This window comes from Streptopelia decaocto (assembly GCF_964273445.1).
Source record: "Streptopelia decaocto genome assembly, chromosome: 7".
NCBI lineage: Eukaryota > Metazoa > Chordata > Aves > Columbiformes > Columbidae > Streptopelia > Streptopelia decaocto.
The window spans coordinates 54,332,949-54,355,690 of record NC_138661.1 but is presented as its reverse complement, the minus strand read 5'-3'; the positions used below and the strand labels follow the sequence as shown (position 1 = coordinate 54,355,690).

The window sequence follows — 22,742 nt, the reverse complement described above, 5'->3', positions numbered from 1 at the left end:
TTCCTTTTGTTTAGTTATCCCAGCCTGGCATATAGTAGGAACTCCGTAACAAAAACAAGGATAAGGTTCAGTTCCGAACAGCTTTCATAGTACTTGGCTATAATAGGAATACAATTTCATAAGTTATACCGTGCATCAGAGCATATGAACTCTACAGCAGTAATAACTGGTGAGAGTACACTGTCTTTTCTACATATTAAATTAGATTATTTTTATGTTTCTCAGCTGAATGCTCAGTTTCAGGAGACATTCACTTCAAGACCTTTGATGGGCGCAAGTACACTTTCCAAGCTACCTGCCAATATATTCTAGCAAAAAGCCGTACATCTGGAGCATTTACCATATCCTTGCAAAATGCTCCTTGTGGACAGGTAAGGCTTAGAACCTTAATGTAATGTTTATACCCTGAAGGGTTTATTAATTGAGGGAAAAAATATTTAAAAAATGAAAGCTACCTACAAGTTAATATATTAAAATTAATCAGTAGCAACAGTTTTCTTTACTGATGAAATAGTTGAACAACAACAGTCCAGAGGAAGTCTGTGCAAAAATTCTCATGTTTACTTGGGATAAATAGGAAAGATTATGCTGTCATTCTGATTCAGCATTCACTGAGGTCATTCAGTAGCATATGGTGGTTCATGCAGCAAACCCTGAATGATGACTGGATTTCTTGAGCCTTCTGTGTACATATTAGTAGATTTGCAGCCAGCACAAAATAAGTTTCATGCTTATTACTGCTTGAAGAATTACTTTTTTGTTCTTTGAATATAGATTCCTCTTTAAGCTTTGTTCTTATAACTTGAAATTCAGTTTTACTTACATCAATATGTAAAACTTTGTATAGCTTTTGGGACAGTTCTCTGTGACTTGGGTATATGTATGCATCTGTGTTACTGTTGTTTAGTTGATACCCTGTACAGTTGATTTCAGCCAACATGCATGTGCGTATATACCTGATACACTCAGTGCTCCTACTTCGCATTCAAAAGTTTCTGATACTGTACACCGAAGTCACTAAATATTTAATCTGCTTTATGTCCAAAACCCATTCTCTTTCCTTTGTGTATGTGGATTTCTGAGCATGTATTATAACAATGAGGTATGGATCGCTGGTAAGATTTTCACTGCAGCATTTCGTTCTTATTTGTCTTCATAGCTCTTGTAATTTTGAGGAAGTTAAAGCAAGTTAGAATGGATCTTAAACATACATAGGAGGTGTGAGAAGTGTAGCTGACTGGGTTGAGCTGCTTTCTGGAGTCAGACTTTTCTCTCTGACTTTGAGTTCTACATATGCATGTAAGGGCAGAATTTGGCCTGTGTTTGTATTAGGACCATAATGGTACTGTGGATGGCTCCTTACTAAGCTTCTGGACTTGGTGTAGGAGCAAGATGTTGCACTTGGTATCCTGGCCAGATTTATGTTCAGCCTCCCATGGTCTTGTTCAGTGGTTTTTACCTAAAAGCAATTGTATGGGTATTTGAACTATATGTAGACTTAAATATGACTCTTTTTATTGTATTTCTAGACTGTCTACTGTATGTTAGGTCCAAACTTCAGCTTGTAGCACATTGAGCTTCCATATAGTTGCAGTTATGTGCCTCACATAAAATCACATTTAGCAGCATTACTTTTTACTTCTGTGGAGGTAACTACTTACACTCCATTATAGTAGCGGTACTGTTTAGCCGTGGTCCGATGGCTGAACAATAGACAGCTGCTCTCTCACCTTTCCTTCCTTCAATGGGAAGGAAAGGAAAACGAAGAAAGACTCATGGGTTGAAATGGAAACAGCTTTAATAGAACAATAATAAGAATGATACAGAGCAACCCTTAGCTACTGAAATGCATGCTGCCAGCAATGAATGCTAGAGGGTGGACACTGTGAGGACAGTGAGTCCTGCAAAACGTGGGGATCACAGTAGTGCAGGGAAACTGGGGAGCAGAACCCCTCATGGATGGCAGCCATCAAAGAAGGGCTGTCCCCAGCAACTTCCTGCTTATATATGGAGCATGACATTCATGGTATGGAATACTTCATTCAACCTGGATGTAATGTAGGTGCTGTCCCATCTGTGCCCACCTCCTACAAATTTGCACCTGCAACTGGATGGCTGAAGAAGTCTGTGGTGTCCATGACAACAGCCAAGATATTAATGAGTTTGTAAATTCTCTTCATACTGAATCCCAAACACTGGATAGCTACTGGAAGAAAACATTAACTCTCTCCAGAGCACTAGCTCATTATTATCAAACTAAATCCAAAACAAAAGACCGTGCTAGCTAGCAGAAGGAAGTAATATTAAAGTGGCATTGACAAGTTTAGTATGATGGAAGTTATTTATTTGCAATCCAGGTAAGAGATGGAGTCCCCCTCTCATCTCAGTGATAAAAGTTGAGAGGTGAGAAAAATAGCTTAACTGAATAGAGACCAAATATATTTTCCAGATAGATGGTCTGCATTAAAATGTCCCATTTTTTCTTCTGTGGTTCCTAGGAGAAGTGTGTCAGGACATCAGGTGAGATATGTAAAAGGGTGTAGAAGTTACTAGTGTTGAAAAAGTGAATTCCTGTGTTGTGAATATGTCTGCTTTATTACACTCTAATAGCCTCTAGCTCCTTGAGGTAAAAGAGTTACAGTGTGGGCTGTGAAATGGTAACTCAGTGAAGGCGTGAAGATTAAAAAAAAACTTCTGGGCTTTAACCTGTGTGCATTTTCCTACATGTTTGGAGGAATTTGGTCATCCTGCTGATATTTTGTGTTGATAGGAAGATTGAGACTGTTTCAAGATGCAATATATCTGATCGTTGCTACAATTCCCCATGTCAAGTGCATGTTTGACTTAGCTTATTCTGATTTTAATGAGTTTAGCTGGCTCCATTCTGTGCTAAGCTCGGGATCCCAAGGAGCCAATTGTCAGTATCACCATCTAGAAGAAAAAAAACAATAGCTGTGAAACAAAACATACACATAGGCATTCAACATAGGCATAAATCTGGTAAGTCAGAATAATTTTCTCAGAACTTTGCTGGGTCCAAGAAGTTTGAGAAAAGTGACTGTATATTGAAGCTGTGTCTTGTAGTATATGGTTGAAGATAAGCAAAAGGGATCCCCAAAAAACCACTCCAGGCACCATTTTTATCAAATGAAAGTTGAGGCATGATTGACTCCTTGCAGAAGCCCACAGTAATTTACCTTTCAGCGTGACCTGTTGAAAAGCCCATCAATGGCCAGCAGAGGTCTGGAGCAAATGTCTGCCTATGGTATCGTGCAGGGTATATATTGTGGGTCTCACTCCTTTTTGCATTACAGAACACTTACCTCTGTGCAAAACAGACAGAAATGTGCCTTTTGGTTTAGTTGTTCTGGTGATACTTTTGTTGGGGAAAGTGATCATCAGTTGGCTTCCTGCAGCACTCATGGGACTGCGAAGAGCCTGTGGTAATTCTTGCATCTTCTTCACCTTGACTTAGGGACTTTGCTTTATGTGTCTTTGTGTCCAAAAAAAACCCAGATTCTCTTGGCTTTTACTACATGTTGGGCATCATATTTCAGCTAACTTTGGACAAAGCTAGCCTGATCAGTCCCTAATAGGTATATAAACTTTTACAGATGTTTGAGTGAAACATTCTGGACTTTAACAGGCAGGTGGGTGACCAGAGGCTTATGTGGTATATTCTGGGGCTATGTGCTGCTAATTTAATTATCAATGTACAAGTGGTGGGAGGGTAGTGAGAACAGTTTGTACAGTGTAATGCAAGAATGTGGGGCTTCTGTGCAGCCATTCAAGAGTCTATCAACTAGTTGGTACCACTTGGCAGAAGAGCTGCTTTACAGTTCCCTAGACACCATCCATTATTTTTTTTTCCCATTTATAAAAAATACTGAATTGAAACAGGAAGCTGAAAGATTTGTAGAGCAGAATCTCATATTTCTTGATGGTTTGAGTTTTTATGTTTTTTTTTTTTTAAAGAAAACCAAACCAAAACAAAAAACAAACAACCCACACCACAAGTTATCATTCCCATCTCATTCAAGCAGATTAATAAATGTAGAAAGAAAATACCTGGGGAGATTTTAGCTCTCAGAATCACAAAGAACCCAGTCATGTAGAGCCTTAGAGCTGGTGACATAAACAGTCATCAGGCAACAAGTTATTTCAAAACGATGTGAAATTTTGTTTAAGCACTTTTTTGGAAGGAGAATCAGTCAAGTGATCAGCACAGCTTAACCTTATCTGAGTTTCAGGTGACAACCTCATCAGCTTTGTAGTTTGTATGATGAGAAGGTCTTCTGAATATAGAAATTTTTTTAAAGTGTCTAGTGAGAGAAATGGCCATTCCTGGGAAAACACCTGCTGAAAGTTGGCAGGGGCATTTCTGTGAAAGAAACAGTTCATTGGAACAGAGAATAATTGTCAGGCAGGATTTCTCCTTTAGTTTCAGCATGAAAGAATAATAAAGCTTTTGTCAGTATTGTGTAGTAAAGTATATACTATGAGGGTTTATTCTCTTGGCTGTGGTCTGTTATACATACCAGCTGGTATTCTTTTTTTTTTTTTTCAGCTTCTTAAAAGGTCGAAAAAATTGTCATTTTATAGCTACTGTTGCTGAATGATAAGCACATAAACCTAATTTCTTAGTAAAGAGGCAAGACAACAAGATAAGCTAGTGAGTATCACAGTATCACAGTATGTTCGGGATTGGAAGGGACCTCAAAAGATCATCTAGTCCAATCCCCCTGCTGGAGCAGGAATGCCTAGGTGAGGTCGCACAGGAACATGTCCAGGCGGATTTTGAATGTCTCCAGAGAAGGAGACTCCACAACTTCCCTGGGCAGCCTGTTCCAGTGTTCTGTCACCCTCACTGAGAAGTTGTTTCTTCTCAAATTTAAGTGGAACCTCTTGTGTTCCAGCTTGATCCCATTACCCCTTGTCCTATCATTGTTTGCCACTGAGAAGAGCCTGGCTCCATCCCCATGGCACTCACCCTTTATATATTTATAAACATTAATAAGGTCCCCCCTTAGTCTCCTCTTCTCCAAACTAAAGAGACCCAGCTCCCTCAGCCTTTCTTCATAAGGGAGGTGCTCCACTCCCTTAATCATCTTCGTTGCCCTACGCTGGACCCTCTCCAGCAGTTCCCTGTCCTTCTTGAACTGAGGGGCCCAGAACTGGACACAATATTCCAGATGTGGTCTCACCAGGGTGGAGTAGAGGGGAAGGAGGACCTCTCTCGATCTACTAACCACTCCCCTTCTAATACACCTGAGGATGCCATTGGCCTTCCTGGCCACAAGGGCACAGTGCTGGCTCATGGTCATCCTGTTGTCCACCAGGACCCCCAGGTCCCTTTCCCCTACACTGCTCTCTAATATGTAATCTCCCAACCTATACTGGAACCTGGGGTTGTTCCTGCCCAGATGCAGGACTCTACACTTGCCCTTGTTAAATTTCATTAGGTTATTCCCCGCCCAACTCTCCAGCCTGTCCAGGTCCTGCTGGATGGCAGCACAGCCCTCCGGCGTGTCAGCCACTCCTCCCAGCTTAGTGTCATCAGCAAACTTGCTGATAGTACACTCAATTCCCTCGTCCAAGTCGTTAATGAATATATTGAATAATATTGGCCCCAGCACTGACCCCTGGGGCACTCCACTAGATACTGGCCTCCAACTAGACTCCGCACCATTGACTACCACTCTCTGGCTTCTCTCCCTAAGCCAGTTTGCAACCCACCTCACTACTCTATTGTGTAGACCACACCTCCTCAACTTAGCTGTGAGGATGCTGTGGGAGACTGTGTCAAAGGCTTTACTGAAGTCAAGGTAGACCACATCCACCGCTCTGCCATCATCCATCCACCTTGTTACATTCTCATAAAAGGCTATGAGGTTGGTCAAGCATGACCTACCCTTGGTAAAGCCATGCTGACTGCCCCTAATAACCCTCTTATCCTTGATATGCCTTGAGATGGCACCAAGGACAAGCTGTTCCATTACTTTCCCAGGGACAGAGGTGAGGCTGACCGGTCTATAATTACCTGGGTCCTCCTTCTTGCCCTTTTTGAAGACTGGAGTGACATTTGCTTTCCTCCAATCCTCGGGCACCTCTCCCGTTTCCCAAGACTTGGCAAAGATGATGGAGAGCGGTCCAGCAATGACTTCAGCCAGCTCCCTCAGCACCCGCGGATGCATCCCATCTGGACCCATGGATTTATGAATGTCCAGACTATTTAATTGCTCCCTAATCCAGTCCTCATCGACTAAAGCAAACTCCTCCATTGACCTGGCTTCATCCAGGGTCTCAGGGGTACAGGGCTCCCCAGGACAGCATGACTTTGCAATGCTGATGTCTGTCGACAATGTCAGGCCAGGAGAGCTGGTTGAGCTGATGAAATATCTCCAGTTGTTTTAGTGACTTTTAAGTTTCATTTTATCATTTCAACTGTTGGTGAAAGATCGCTGCTGCACTATTATACTTAGATATGAGGAAATTCAGAAGGTAGTCTTTAATCTTGACATGCCACTGTGTCTACTTGTGTGTCCATGGTAAGGGACTGTTAGATGATCTACTCTGTGCCAGTTCAGTATCTGTCAAATCCACGTGGTAGTATTCAGAGATCCTTGCAGCTCGAGTAATTGTTTCAATGAGTAGGTCAACATTTGCCTTGTATTAAGCAAGTCTCAATGAAAGCTGGTGAGAGCTGGATAAAAGTGTAGATTTTTGAACTGGGCATCCTAATCTGTTTGCATTGTGAATGGTGCTATTTGCAGTATAATTTTGCTGGTAGTGTAACTTACCCAAGGTATGGATATTTTAAATAAATCTTGCTCAGTGTCTCTTTCAGCACTGAAGATGCTTAACATTTTACCATTTCATCATCAGTTATGCGTTCACTGTAGGCAGTTGTGGAGGGGTTGCTGTTAGATGGAGACTTGTTACTGAACCAGCCAGGAATTTCAAGGCCAACTCAAAGCAGTAAACAGGACCTGCTGTGAGAGAGAAGCAACTCCGCAATAACAAGGCCCCAACGTGGTGTAAATCAACGGACCTATCAGCAGTGAGACTTCAGCGTGTGGACAGCTCGTGAACATAGATGATATCCAATTAGCGAATGCATGCTTGGAGCGTGGACGTGTGATCAGAGAATAGTTGCATATATAAGGAGGCTTGTTTTTATAATAAATGGCTCTAGCGTGATTCACATTGAATTAGAGTGCAGAGTCCTTTATTCACTCCAACAGGCAGTGGGACCGGACAGTGCACCCTTGCATTTCTGCTAGATGCTTCTGCACTGCAGCTTAGGGCCAGATCCACTCAATGAGAAATTTCCAGCAGTGAGACTTAGGCTGCTCCTTGACCAAGTGATTTCAGACACCTCTGTGTATGTTTTGGTCTGTAAGACATTGAAGATGCATAATCAAGGTGAGAGTAAAATGGACAAATAATGTGTCAAAAGTGACTGGACCCAGTTTTTTGTCATTTTTCTTGAAGACCTTTCAAATCATTGCAAAGTCTTGCAGTGATGGAGGCTGAGCGAAAGAAACAGCAAGTTGCGTGCTTCCCCCTTTCCTCTGTAGATGGAAGGGGATAGATAGTCTCTTAACCATATTTAGCCACACTAAGCCAATGTAAATAAGCTGATGCCTCAGAAGCTGTAGTAAAGATGTTTGAGTATAGCAGGAGTGGCAGAAACTTAATTCCTTCCTAGAGTAAAGAGACAGTAGAATGTCTTTCAGCATGTACCAAAGTGAATTACAGGATGCTGACATGGTAGATTTCAAGTCAACTCTTGATTCACCTCTGTGCCTGATACTCTGGGATACACAATTTTTCTTTTTAAAAAATCCACAAGTGATCAAATTGGTTCTGTTAAGAAAAATCTGGTAATCTGTGATTAGCGATCATTCTTTCCCTATTGGCATCAAAAGCCAAAGTACCTGTAGTTATTCTGAAAGTGTTAGTCATCTATCTGGCTAGTTGCCATGTTATTTAGTACAGGTGTATTTGTTACTGTGATACGTTGAAAACATTCAATATTCAGTAGGCCTCAGACTTGTGATGCATTCCACCTGTGTGGTGTGGTGTCTACTTGAAGATCACTACAGTAGCATAAAACATGCAGGAATATTAAGTAGTTTGGAACTTCACTGAGGTACCAGCCAGTTTCATGACTTGCTTTAAGCCTTTTTTTAGGCTGTCTCGAAGGCTTTTCTGTTTGGGTGTTTCTTCATGCTAAAGCTTTTAAAATGTTGACTATTTGGGCTTTGTGGGCTTTCCTGTCTTGTGTGGGAATCATGGGAACCTCTAAAAATCATTAAAAGGAATGGCTGAAGGTTTAAAAACAATGATGAGTTCCTTAGAAAATTGAAAATAATGTACCAGAATCAGGAATGGAAAAAAATCCAACCTAACTAACATAGAACAACTGTACTGTAATTGACTTTGTTTTGATGAAAGCAGTTAACTTGAATTCAATGCCTGATAGTTAATCTGTTGTGACATTTTCTTGTGCAGGCAATGTAGCTTGTTTATGTTGTGAAACTTTAGGACGTGAGCCTCAATACTTTGTTTCTAAGGATTATTTTTGGTAATGTTGACAAGTGCCACTGAACAGACTGGGTGTAGGCAAGGTAGATGAGGTTGATCTAGAATTTTTTTGGAGTATGTTTTATCAAGACTGAAACACAATATTTCATGTCATGTTTTTTCTATATGATGTTTTGACTTAACTAAAGAACTGAAATGGAAATAGGAATAAGCCATGGTAGTAACAAGTTGGGCTGGTTGGATGTTGTAATGTTGTGTGCTGACATGATGCTGTCTTTCTTTTATCAATGTTCATCCAGGGAGCTTATGAATGTACTCCACAACTCCTTTCAGAAATAATGGACTTAAATGATGTTTCAAATTATGATTCACAAGATGGTTCTGCCTTTTGCTGTTGTTTGCCGTTAAAATAATTTTGATCTTAAATACGCTTTAAAAGAACCTGGGTGTATCAGAACACTTCAATGTACAAACTTGTGTTTCTATGCACTGCAGTGCCCCAGTGGGCCTTTAATCCAAGGATGTCATGAATTGCAGGTGTCTTTGTACTGAGCTATGTAAGAATTGTTTACATTTATTTTTCCAAATTCCACTCTGAGTTGTATTTGCATAACAGGTTAGAGTTATATTCAAACATACATGCGAAATCATTCAAAATATTAAGTGCTCTTACTTAGCTGTAAAGTGGTATGTTTTACAAATGCACTCCATGAAGAAGCAAGATACAACTGAAAATTTCTAATTCCCCACTAATTTTAGCTTTACTTAGACTCCTAACATTCATCCTACTTAAATGTCTTTTTAAAAATTTGTTTTGCTCTTACTTGTAGAACCAGGATGGATCATGTATCCAATCAGTCAGCCTTATTCTTAAGCAAGACCCCAAGAGGCAAGTGACACTGACTCATTCAGGAGATGTTTTGGTATATGACCAGTACAAAATTAACCTGCCTTATGCAGATGGTAAGGAATAATATAACATCATGTAACTCCTATCAAACACTAAAGCAGTTTTTTAATGGCATGTATGTTTGTTATGATACCGTCAGTATTGCTAACATACTGAAGTTAAGTGGTATATTGTTAATACCAACACTGTTAATTTCTTATTGAAATGTCTCACAGACTAACCGCTGATGTACTTTCTACACTGATGGTAGGAGTTATATAGTAGCTGTATTAGCCTAGTGTCTCTTACGTTAAGATTATGTTCTGTCTCTAACTAAAGTTCAAATGCCATCCTTCACATATTCAAGGTTAGTTCTTTTCTGAAGGGAAATTATTTTCTCTGATTCTTGACTGAATAATTTATTTTTTCCCTTTTTTGTAAGCAACTCGAGTAAATTTAAGTGGAAGGAGCACTCCTACCCCTTACAGATAAGTTACGGATTTTCAGAGAAAATATTTTTTTTTTTTCTTTTTGCTTTGAGTTTTTAAATCTCTACCTCTGGAAGATATTGTCAAGTATTCCACATATGTATATGTGACTGTGTTCTGAGAGATTCAGTGTTGACTTCAGTGAGAGCTTTATGTGTGAATTATTAGCACGTTTGATGTTTGTGTGGCTTTGGCTCTGGGAGTTTCCCAGGAAAAGGCTTTAATACAGGCAACACAATGCTGGTGTTAGGTTTAGGTTGTCTAAAATAAATGGTCTGCAATGTTTGTATCTTTCAAGTGATTCGCTTTTAGTTAACCTTTATGAATATTCCAGTGAACTTCGGATGCATTTTTTAAAAGTGTGGTGACTGTCATAAGTTTCTTGTTTTCTTCTTTAAAGTCTGAATCAGTGTAACATTTAGTGAGAAATCAACAATCAGGTGAAAATAGGGCATTAGTAGTGAGAAAATGTAATTTACATTTAAATCACATAAAACTAAAACAGTGAAATGATAAGAGACAAAATGCAAATTACAAGCAGGTTTCCTTTGCCTTTCAACAATCTCTGTTTTTACTCACCAGAGTTATTTGAAATACGGAAACTCTCCTCTCTATTTCTTCAAGTAAAGACACACATTGGATTACAGATACTGTATGACAGAGAAGGACTGAGGCTTTATCTTCAAGCTGATGGACGGTGGAAAGATGACACTGTGGGCCTTTGTGGAACCTTCAATGGAAATACAGAGGATGATTTTTTGTACGAAAAGCTACAAGATTTCTATTTGCCAGTATATAACTATCTACAATTAGAATGGATTAAGCATGTACTGAATGGATAGATACCAAGAAAATTTTAATTTGAAGTTTTGTATTAGTGAGATAGATAAAAGGTTTTCGTTTGCTAACAGAAAATCTGTAAGTTCAACTCCAGTATATCAATCCAGGTTTTGCTTAAAATATTTTAATATAAAAATACAATTAAATGTATGTGGCTCATAAGTGCTGGTTTATCCAAAAAGTTTTGTTGAAAACATGAAATGGCCTATTTAAGGAACTTTCCACCTCCCTGCAAACCTCCTTCTGTCTCTCCAGCTCCTGTTTTCTGCTGCAAGTTCTGATCTGCTTTCCGACACGGCCTCTGTTGTTCGGTGTCTGCACACCAGCAACAGGAATTGGCTGTCGCCTGAGCTTTGCTTTGTTGTGGTGCAGTGAAAGGTGGTCAGAGCTGCCTGAGCACCTCTGGCAAGACAGCTGTTTGTTCACCTTCCTTGCAGCATATTTCCTACAGATTCTAAAGAAAATTGACTTCCAGAGGATCAAGAAGCCTAATGGAAGTGGGAGAAGGAGAACATGAATTTAGATCATGACAGAATAGTTCTTTGACCAAAAAAAAGAAAGAGTAGGAGAACATCTTTCTCTCAACAGTTGAATTTTTGAAATCAAAACTAATAGAAAAATGGGAAAACTTTCCTTATTGGATCCCTTTTAAAGCACATGCACACACATAAGTATTCTAGTGGATTTTTGAACAATTTTTATCTTAAAAAGTATTATCAGAATATTGTTTATAATGAGACTAGGAAACATATAGACAGGATCTCAGTGCAGAGATATTACTTACGTAAAACTGCTTAAAACATTTCTGTTTGAAGCAAGGAAGCTTTGTACTGTGGTTTTTGATGACAGTCTTTGGACTTGTCCTCAAATAAGTGAGAAATTGTTCAATAGTTGATATTTGTGAAAAAGGCCCTTAACTACAGGAACTTACACATTGTGCTGCGATGTGACACCAACCATAGTGTGCAAGCATCTTGCTATGTACACAAAACACCTGATCCACATGAGATTTGGGAGACTTGCCATGGAGCGTGGTGTCTTTTGCAATGCCTCCACACCCAACCTGCTCTCCCAGAATTAATATTACTGGTTGTATGCCTAATGCAATCTTTTCCATAGGCTGTAACATCCCGTATTTAAATGGTTTCAATCAGTCTCCCTGTACAGTATTAATGTGCCTTGGTTATTTCCATCAAAGTCTTACCTTTCAGCTTCTGCTGTCCATCTGCTTACCTGGATATCTATCCAATTGCTTTTGCAGTTATATCTCTGGCCCCTTGGATTTCTGTTCCTTCCTCTTTCTTGAAGGGACTAGAGAGCCTGGGCAGCCAGCTACCTGGGAAGAGACAGAAAATTATAGGTAGAGGAGAGATAAAGATGGATCAGATATCACTGAGGAGACAGAAGTATGAATAAGAGCACAGACTTTCAGGACAGTGGTGCTCCCTCCTTGTCTGTTGTAAAAATTGGTCTGTTTTGATCTGTCTTTCCTTACAGAATATCTAATGGCTCTAGAGCCAATCTTCTCTTTCTTTCCTGGGCCTTTGCCTGGAGAGAAAGGGAAGAGGCTTGAAACTTAAGCTGACAGTGCTTTATGGGAGAATGCCTGAGAATATGGAGCAGTGGAAGGGGAGCTCAAAAAGGCGGTGGTAGAACTGAGACCATTCTGTAAATTAACTGTATCTTTTGTGGCTGACTTCTGTTTTGTAAAAGATCTCCAGTTGGAGTAACTGAAAGCACCCCAGAGCTGTTTGGAAACACATGGAGAACTTCATCGGCATGTGTTCTTGTGCATGATAGTTCGCAAATGGATCCATGTGATGTTCATCTGCAGGCAGGTGGGCAGTGAATGTCAATTGTTATTGACAAATGCTTTTTGACTTGTTACATCTGTGCTGATTTTCCTAGCTGGATCAGTAATAACCAGTCCTACCCATTGAAAAAATTAATACTTATAGGTAGCATTTGTTGAGTTCAACACCCTAACAAATCACGTATTGTATTATTTAAGTATTCTCTGATACTTGCAGAGGCACTTGGAATGCCCCCTTTTTATTTCTGATATGCAACTACAATGTGTAAAGCTAGATGTGCATTAAAGGTTGCTGGTATGTCTCACATTGCTGATGCTGCTAGTTAAGATGGAGACTCAAAAGTATTGTAGTATTCATTTTTGAAAATACTGAAACAATGAAACATTTTATTTTAGTTGTCTGTTAAGGAGAATGAGTAGGAGAAACATAATTAGCATTCCCAGCCTTTAGATTCAGCTGGAAGGGTACAGCTGGGGAATGATGCTAGTGGTTGATGCCATGAGGACCACAGATGGTCACTAGACCTTTAATCACTCTGAACTTTGTAGATCATCAGTTATATCCATTTCACAGTTCCTACCGCTTCTTGTCATGGATTCTACACTTTTAGGCAAGATACAGAAGTAAAATACTAAGGTTTTGCCTGTAATTTCAGCAGCGCTAGGAAATCATCACAACTCCTGCTACATCATCATCCTGTCTTCTGAGTATTTATGCAATATGCAGCACTAAGAAGCTGCATTTTTGGCAATGGGTTTGGACCTGAGTGTAGAGAAAAGAGACCTGCACAGGAAGTCAGAAATTGTGGAAAAGGAAATTTGAAGTCCTAGTTATGCATCTCTCTTATTTTTTGTGGGAAATACACATTTATATCTTTCTGAGTATGCTAATATAATGTATTATTTCTTTTGACCACTATTGCACAATTATTTAATATATTCAGAATTAAGATATTCAGGTGAGTGCTGTGTTTGGAGCTTCCTATGTACAATTTGATACCATTCTTGTTTTCCTGTGTGATAATGCTACCCCAAACTAGCAGCTCTGGGTGCAGTTGCAGCCTTATGCAACTGAAACAATGCGTAACAGCAGATTATGCTCTGAAATTCTGGGAATGACTTAAACTGAAGGGACATGTGGTCCTATGTGTTTATGAAAGGCACTGGGTAGCATGTGTTGCCTAACCCACGTCCATGAACCACTTTAAAGATAGACTGTATGTAGGCACTGTCTGTGTATTGTAAAGTATTCCACATACCATAAATAACTCCCAGAACAAGTTCAAAACCATGAGCAGCTAAGTTATTTTCTGTCCTTCCATACAGTTGTATAGACATCAAAGACAGAAAGATATATATGGCAATTGTATATAATCGTGATCAGTTCCATTGTATAGAAACACTTTTTATTCCAAGTCTTTAAAACTCCCTCACTGACACAGTGTTTAATCTGTTTGTGTAGCCTCTTATGCAGCGGAAGCTTGTAGCATCCTTATGAAAGAACTTTTTGCTCCATGCTACCCCTATTTGAGTCCTGTTCCCTATTTTGAGCAGTGCAGAAGAGACACGTGCAAATGCGGACAGGTTTGTTTTTGCTCTGCTCTGGCCCATTACGCTCACCATTGCCGAAGATTTGGAGTTGTAATAGATTTCAGAGGAGGAGTCCCAGACTGTGGTGAGTTGCCTTTAACTCCAAGTCTTAAATAATTACTGTTTGAGGACTTTAGAATGAGAATCAGAAAATAAAATCAAGTCAGTATAATCTTTTAAATGAGAAGAGGTTTAATTCTAGCATGATCTGTTGTGTACAGGGCAAGGTTCTGGTTTTTTTTGGTCAAGACAGAATTAGTACCAGTGTTTTTAGAGGATTGTTCCTTATAGTTGGCTTTTTTTAGTTCTTTTGACTTAAGAAACAATGCGAAGGTTTTTTTCTGCAGTAGTCGAAAGGCTTCAAATGTATACAGAATTAAAAATATGTCTATATCTCTTATGTGGCTTTGAATATCTCATGTTGATATTATTCATGAGCTAGGTAAATAGATTTGTTCTTTTTCTCATAGATGCTAGGTTTATCTAATTCTTTAAATGACTGAAATGAAAAATGATGATGTATTAAGCAGTTTTAGCTGGTTTATTGTCAACTTTTGCTATCTCACAATCTCTTGTAGTTTATTTTCTTACTGTTAGTGATACCGACATACATGGAGTGCTGATATAAGTGTAGAGAATTGGTGTTGTTGATATTTAATTTCAAATGAATAGAAGAATAGAGAGAGTGTAGAGACAGCCAAGAGTGACATCTCTGTTATCTGCCCTGTAATGCCTCACAAGTAAAGGAGTGGGATAATACTATTAAATTCTTTAGTTTATATGAACTTTTAGTGATGCGAAGATGGTGATAGGATACATAGTGCCCTCATGTACATTTTTTTTTTTCTAAATTGTGGAATTGGAAACCCTATAAAACAGCCCTAAACTGACACACTTGATGTTTCAGTAGATTGGGCTCTACAAACAAAGCTGAAAATATTTTTTAAGGAACACTCAAGAATTTAACATCTGGTAGTTTTGATCATATAATGTAATTATCCATGTTGTAATGCATGATAAAGAGGATTTTGGAAAGCTGGTCCAGCTTAGGTGTCTCAAGTTGGAGTATCTGTATGTATATCTGAAAAGACTGGCTTACTTGTAGTCATTATGGCATGGATGGCTGCATACACTGTGACTCGATGAATTGTTCAAACCATTTAATTTTGGGTTTTTTTAGAAGCAAAGTTTTAATAGAATATATTTTTAAAGTCATGTTTGTGGGGTTTAAAATGTGAATCTTTTTAGTATTTCAAGAACTACAGATGGATTTTTTAAGTAGAACTTTATAGGATATATGTACAAGAAAATGTCAAATGCTATTGTGCAACATCTGCAAAGTACACACATTTTATTTATTGCTTTTAGTGTTTTCTTTAAGATGCTGTCAATTTCCTAAAGTCCATGCACAAGAGCCAAGTGTTGTTAGAGGCGGGGGAAAAAGCTTCAACTGTTTGATTTCCCTAGTGTAAATCTAGATTAACTATGCAGACTTTATTGTACTTGTTATTACTGCAGATTTACATCTGTGTAGTTTACACAGCATAGTGCCAAGAGAGCAATTTTAGTGGAATTTAATGTGATGGGGAATGAAAGAATGGAGATGTTTATCAGAAAACTGTTGGGAGGTACTTGAGTCTTTTGCACTGTAATTTGAGAGGTTTTTTTCATTTGGACAGCTCTTTCATGTGAAGATACAAAGGAGTACAGTACTTGTGTATCTATGTGTGGCAGAACCTGCCAAGCGCTGTCTGTGCCAGAGACATGCAGCAGTGATTGTGTTGAAGGCTGTGCTTGTCCCTCTGGAATGTATTTGAATTCCAAGACGGACCGATGTGTACAGAGGTAGGTAAAGTTGCAGTTCTAATAGTCACGCTCACTGTTTTAAACCACTGCATTTGCAAGTCAGAGTGAAAAACTATAAACATGTAACCTTGTAGATACTATTAATCTGTAAACTTGGTGGGATCTTAGACTTACACAGAACCTGTGTGTTGATCACAAAAAGCTTTTATAGTACTGCCACTCATCAAGCATCACCAAAGCTAGTTGTTGCATATTGTCTGGTTTTTGGCTTACAAGAGATACAAAAGGTGTTCACCGTTGTGTAAAGGTTCTGCTTTGTTACTGATTGGGTTTGGAATGTGCTCGAATTATATGGCAGTATGCATCAGTAGTTACTGAGGTCAATTTCTTGTATTAAATAAAACGACAACAACAAACCTCACCAAAACCAACAAAGCAACCAATTGAACTTTGCACAGCAATTATGTCAAGGGGAGTTTGTTTCTTCCTTCAATTAATCACAGTTGCATGTTTTGTTTTGTTTTCTCTACTCCAGAAATGAATGCCCTTGTTATTTTCAAGGAATTGACTATCCCCCTGGAGAAAATGTCATGACATCTTTGGGTAAATGGTAAGGTACAAAACATGTTTTTTCCTGGCTAAATGGTGTTTGCTTTTTTTAAGAGCTCTGTCAAATAATTTTGCCTACCCTGTTGTGGTGGTGGTGTTTTTGTGTGGGGTTTGTTTATTTGTTTTTATGAAACATACAGAATAAACCTACATCAGTTTTCTATGCGTGTTTAGACAGATCTTCTTAAGAAGTTAGGTTTTCAGGCTGCTGTGCTTATAATCCAGTATACTGAAGTGCAAAGTAGAGAGAAAAGCCGCTATGATTTTGTAGACCCATACTAATGTGGAAAGCTCTAGAAAACCCCAGACATTTCCTGATTGTCCATTCAAGTCTGTTCAGCCAAGCCTTCGTTGCTATTCTCCTTCCCTGTAGCAGATTGTAAATCCATTTATGAAGAATTATTAAGAATCTGTCTTCTGCTAGTATAGAGCAATGTGACTTTATTGACTAAGAAACAACACAAGTAACTGTCAACTGCAGCCAAAGGTGAATAAGCATTTCTGTTACTGTTCCTTACATTTAGCATTTGTTCTTGTCTCTTTGCTTTTCCATTTGCATCATTATAATCATGCCATTAAAGAAGATAACTTGTTAAAGTATTCTGGCTGCTGCCAGACGCATCCTTTTCAAGAATTAGTTTTGTCTGGAAAAGGTTAAATAATGTGGACAAGTTCTGTAAAAAAAAGCTTTCAGAGTTCTTTTTCTTGAAGTAAGGTTTGAGCTCTCACTGCCTGTATCAGTTAATTAAAACCACAGCACTTACTAAAAGCAGAACAGACAGAGTCATGTCTGTGATAGATCAGCGTAATACTTTGGTTTGTTGTAAAGGCCAGTAAGACATTAATGTTGTCAGACACCTGTTGCAATGGTGACACTTAGGAAAAACACCCACTCATTCTCACTCTTGTGCATCTTAGTGTCCATGAATGATGATTGTTATAAATGATTACAATTGTCAACTTAGTTTATATTCACTTTAGGGCGGTTTCTCTGGAGAGTACTGGGCAGCCCTTTCTGGCCATGGGGTTGTCCAAAGTTTGGGTGCGCTGTTGCCTGCCTTCCTGGATATTTCTGTTCATGGAATATGTGCCAGACAGCGCTGGCAGTCATGGGAAAGGGCTTCTCCTGCTAGATTCTTTTGTTTCCTTTCAGCCTCCTCCTCCAGGGTCTAGTTTAGCTAATTATGCTAAGCACTATGGTGAATATTTGGCTGAATGCACATTGATCATGGCATCATCCAGAAATGCCTTTTTTTACTGTTTTTTTTTTCTTTTTTAGAAAGTACTACAGGTGAAAATTATCTTTGTTTATTTCAGTGGAGGTATTTGGGATCTGACAGCTTATGTCTCATGTGAATGTGTTAATTAAATGTATCTACTGGTATACAGCTACGAGTCTTTAAGATAAAGTAAGAGATCCCTATCTTCTATTTAGTCATGACTTCTTTGACATGTCTTAATAAGGCTGTACACAGATCTGTTGAGACGAAAGTCTTTCAAACATGGCTAGTTTGTTCATGATCGGTGAGGATCGTGGACATCCATTCAGGAGCAGCTGAGAAAAGACAAAGTTGTCAGTCTATATTAATGTATTTTCCTTGCAGAAAAGTCATTCCAGTTCAGTACAAAAAATTGTTGCGGTCACAATAGATTGTGTTTGTATTATATTCAACACGGGTTTTACCTTCAACTGTGGGATAATTTAGAACTGTTGGTGTTGTCAAGATAGTCACATACACTAGTAGCTTGCTTTGCAGCAGACTTCTAAGCTGATAATGAGGAAAATGGAGCATTTATAGTAGTGTTAAGAATGTTCATGTAAGAGTACATACTCAGGGCTTGTTGTGACATATACACGTGTGTGTTTAGGTTTGGTTTTGTTTTGCTGCTGTTGCTCATTGCATTTATTTTTTTTTTAGATTATGATGATTCCGTTATGTACAGGGCTTGGTTTATACTTATGCACTGATGTCTTTGGGAACAGTATAGTGGTGTGTTTCTTTATTGTTTTAATGTCAGCCCAGACATTTTAACTTGTAGTAATATTATGCAGAAAGCAAAAATTTGAAGAGTAATTAATGTTCTTTAGGTGTTAAGGCAATGCCCACTTTATCCACAGTTCAAATGTTCAATGCAAACATATTTATACAGTTATTTTTTATTTATTCATACTGAATGCTTCATTATTAAACAGAACACATTAATATTTCAGATCTTCCTGGCTCTCATTACATCTTAATGTATTTTTATTGCAGTCATTGCAGAGATGGAGTAATGAATTGTGATAACAACATAATAGGTGAGTGAAGATAGACAGGGAAAAGATACTTCAAGTCCAATTAATATTTATAGTTCAGTCTCCACCGTGGAATCCCTTATCTGCATTAGAAGATTGTGCTAGATGTACAAATGGATAACTTGCAGGAGGGGATCTGTAATTTGGGAATTATATATTTGTGTGACTGAAAGCAAGGCTGGTGCAAAGCAGCAGCATAATTGTCCAAAATGCTGTCAAATCTGAGCAACTGTTTTTTTCCCAGAACTTTAAAATACTAGTTTTGGTTTTTTTTAGATTGCTAATATAAACAAGCTTAGCTGCATGATGAAAAGGAGCATTTCAGTAGGACAAACACAGGTTAGCTTTGGCTCTTAGAAGATGGTTGTAGGAACTGGATGCTGGCAGTAATTTTTCACAGATATTTTTTTCTTTGAGTAACTGAAATATGAAAATATAATGTTTCTTTTGTCACGCTTAAGAAAAAGAATGTAACGAGTGCTTTTCCTATTACAGTATATTTTATATGTCATTAAGTATTATTGTCCATACTGTTATGATGCTTCTTTTACTTCCATGAGACTTTTATTTGAGGTTTCAGTTCTAGAATTGCCAACTCTCTGGCTTTTAGCAGAAATCTGTTCCCCATGTACTTGAAGATGGTGGTTGTACTGATTGGACAATTATCCAGAGCGTCTCTCTCGAATAAATAAATAAATAAACAAAAAACCCAGCAACAACCAAAACCACTATAAAACACTGCCACCACTTTGTCTATTTCTATTTCTCTGGCAGTAGTTTGCATGTCTGTTTTGGAGGGCTGATACCTGACTGTTTAGAAAATCATGTCCCTTACTAAACAAATATATCCATTTCAGTATTTTATATGAGATCTATAGGGGTTTGATGAAGCTAACTGTGCTCAGGTGGGACAGGCAATTGGATGTTACACTTTTGCGTGTAATATATTCTGTGTACATATTCTGAATCTGTTGCACACCTTTATGAAATAAAACATTTCAGATGTGAAGACTAATGTGTTTGTCATTTCTCCGCCACCCCCAGTGCACGGCTGCCCAGCTGGACAGATTTCTATTAACTGCAGTAATCCACAAGTTGATCCTGAACTCAGCAGAGAGAGAACTTGTGAGAACCAGCTGCTAAACCTCACTTTCTCAGCACACCTTCCCTGCGTTTCAGGTTGTGTTTGCCCACCAGGGTGAGTACAAATAGATTTGCATCTTTTGATGCACAAACATAGGTGACTACCTTCAGTACTGATCGAGTAATTACTTCTGCTGAGGACACACCACATTTCTACTTGGAGAATTTGAGGTGTTGAGGGGTGAGAAACCAACTCGTGAAGGCTCACCACACAATGATACGGGCCATTGAAGGTGTAAGAAATAATAAACCAAGATGCAGGTGGAGCCAAAGATCTAATTGCTCACAATAATAAAAGCTAAATAACAGGAATATAGAAAGGGCATTGGAGTTATTTGATATAATTCCTGTACTACAGCAGAATCATGTTTACCTAGATAATTTTTTTCAGCTGTCTAAGCTCTTATTCGGACACTTCACTGCAGGAAGCTTATTTCTTGATTCCTAGGCATTATTTTCAGTATTCCTTCACTCAAAAGGATATTTGTAGTCTTGGGTATTTATGCTGAAAACATGCAGATGAACTGCTATTGTGTTTTCAAATCAAGCACTGTATTGCTGAGCTTTTTTTTTTTTTAATATAGAAGTAGCAATTATGTGTTTAAATTATGTTGGTTTTTATGGGATTTACTCTCTTAAGCACAGAGGTTGAGGTTTTTGAGTATTGTCACTATAAAATTACTGTTTATGCCTGGAGAGCCTCTTCAAAATGAAGAGTAAAAGCCAGATCCTCAGTCGAACTGAGCTGAAACAGCTCAGTTGACATCTATAAGTCTGTGAACTTATTTATGTGTACATTTTTGTGTATTATGGTAAAAGATTGCTATTCAGACTTCTGTTTTTTGCCTTAACGTGACATGCCAAACTATTCACATGAAATGGAGCCAGTATTTAGTCCAACTCACAGTATGGTACCGTGGTGAAAAAGTGCAGTGTTAAGATAGACTTTGAAAGTAACTGAAGGCAGACATTTTCAGAATTGCAAAAACTCATTAAGTTGGACCTGGCTGATAGTCTTCAAAGCCAATAGTTACCTACAGCAACGCTGTATGGCAGGCAGTTGAGCAGAGAATAAAAAGTTTACATGATCTATTAATATTTTGCTGTGCATGACCACTGAGATTGTGAATATTTCTGCTGCATCCTGGTGTAAGTTAGTTCTGGAATTTAAGCAATAGAAATGTTTTTTAGCATTGGAAGGCTCAGTGTCAACTATCAGTGATCCCAAAGCTCTGATAATACATTTTTATAGTTACAAGCGAGAGTTTGATTGTTTCCTGGAGATGGAAATACAAAATGAAGAAGTTCTGTGTTTACCATAACATCAGCAAACTTAATTCTCATCTGCTATGGGTGTGCACTGCCTGTAGAGATATTGACACAAATTTTTTTGTTGTTTGTTTTTTTTTCTTTCAGGGGGTAGAGAGAGGCATTTTTGTTTTGTAGGATTTTATTCTCAGTGCTAGGATGGAACCCGGAAATGGTGTCACAAGTCTAGGATGTAAACCCAGAATATTGATCTATACCGATGAAGCAGAAATTACAAAGTATTAGTTTATTTCTATGTATTTAACATATAGTGCCAGGTTCTGGCTGACAGGGAAGTGCTTATGCAGTGTTTGAGGGACAGTTCCTCAAAAGACAAGGGAGCAAGTTTCTAGGTTTTGCCAGTGCCTTCACGTGAAATTTAACATGCCAGCGTCTTGCTTCCATGATCACAAACTGCATGATTTGGAATATAAAGTGTAATCCAAGAATTGTGTATTTATTTTAAAATAAATAGAGAATTACTGTAAATACTGTTCAGTTCTTTCCATTAGAGAGTCACTTGCAAGCTAGTCCAATCTGGTATATTTTAAATATTTGGCCCTGGTGGCCCTATACTGCATATATACTCGTATTTTTATTTGAGATTGCTTTAAGGAAAACTAAAATGATCCTGAAGGTGTGTGGTTTTAGGTGTGTTTTTGGAAACACAAGAGACTTCTGCTATGTATTAATTACTCAGGCTTTTCATTTAAAGAACAAATCTTAATGTATTAGTTATTTTAATAGTAGTTGCTTTTGAATAGAAGCTGCTGGATCTGAGTTGCCCTAGTGTTTTAAGTCAGTCACTGAATTCACACTCCAGTGATCTGATCTGTACTGCGAATTGATCACATGAGAGTCAGGGCAACACAGTAAGACCAGGAGAGGACCTAATTGTTGGAAGAGGAAGCTGGAACAAATACCATTCCCTTTGAACAGTATCTTATCTTACGTTCATGACAGTTCAAGCAGTGCAGGATTCAAATGCATTGTGAGTTTGTTCAACTTCAAAATCACCGTTCTAGGCAATCACTTCTGACTGGGGAAATATAAAACTGAAGTGATATTGTGTGTTTTATAAGGCTAAAAGTTACGGAGTTTTTTTTTAAATCAGTTCTTTACCTGAGAGCATAAGTTTCATTCCCTTATTCATGCTTTTGTTCCTGCTCGAGATCTTTCATCAGTTCAGCTCTGTTGATTTTCTGTAAGCTAAGCCGATTTAAGCAGTGATTAAATTGGTTTAATGTGTTTGATTAGTTTTGGTTGATATAGGTAAACTAATGAAAAAGAACTTGGTGTAGAAAAGTGAATACATCAGAGTTAAGCTACATTTTTTCAGGAGGAAGGATTTTACCAATCTGTTTAGTGGGATGATTATTCTTCAATGGTACTGTGAAAGATATTTAACAC

At 38.3% G+C, this 22,742-nt stretch overlaps 1 protein-coding gene across 1 annotated transcript in view; it reads left to right on the top strand.

The window, feature by feature from the left end:
• The window catches only part of OTOG (otogelin), a gene marked incomplete at its 5' end in the record, with an annotated part of 107,658 nt that overhangs the window by 18,690 nt on the left and 66,226 nt on the right, over positions 1-22,742 (top strand). The window contains 9 exons of the mRNA XM_082059239.1: positions 226-371; positions 9,381-9,513; positions 10,510-10,687; positions 12,481-12,605; positions 14,043-14,255; positions 15,850-16,015; positions 16,512-16,586; positions 18,841-18,884; positions 19,926-20,079. Of these exons, the coding sequence (XP_081915365.1) occupies positions 226-371; positions 9,381-9,513; positions 10,510-10,687; positions 12,481-12,605; positions 14,043-14,255; positions 15,850-16,015; positions 16,512-16,586; positions 18,841-18,884; positions 19,926-20,079 (1,234 nt within the window). The remainder of the gene's footprint in view (positions 1-225; positions 372-9,380; positions 9,514-10,509; positions 10,688-12,480; positions 12,606-14,042; positions 14,256-15,849; positions 16,016-16,511; positions 16,587-18,840; positions 18,885-19,925; positions 20,080-22,742) is intronic.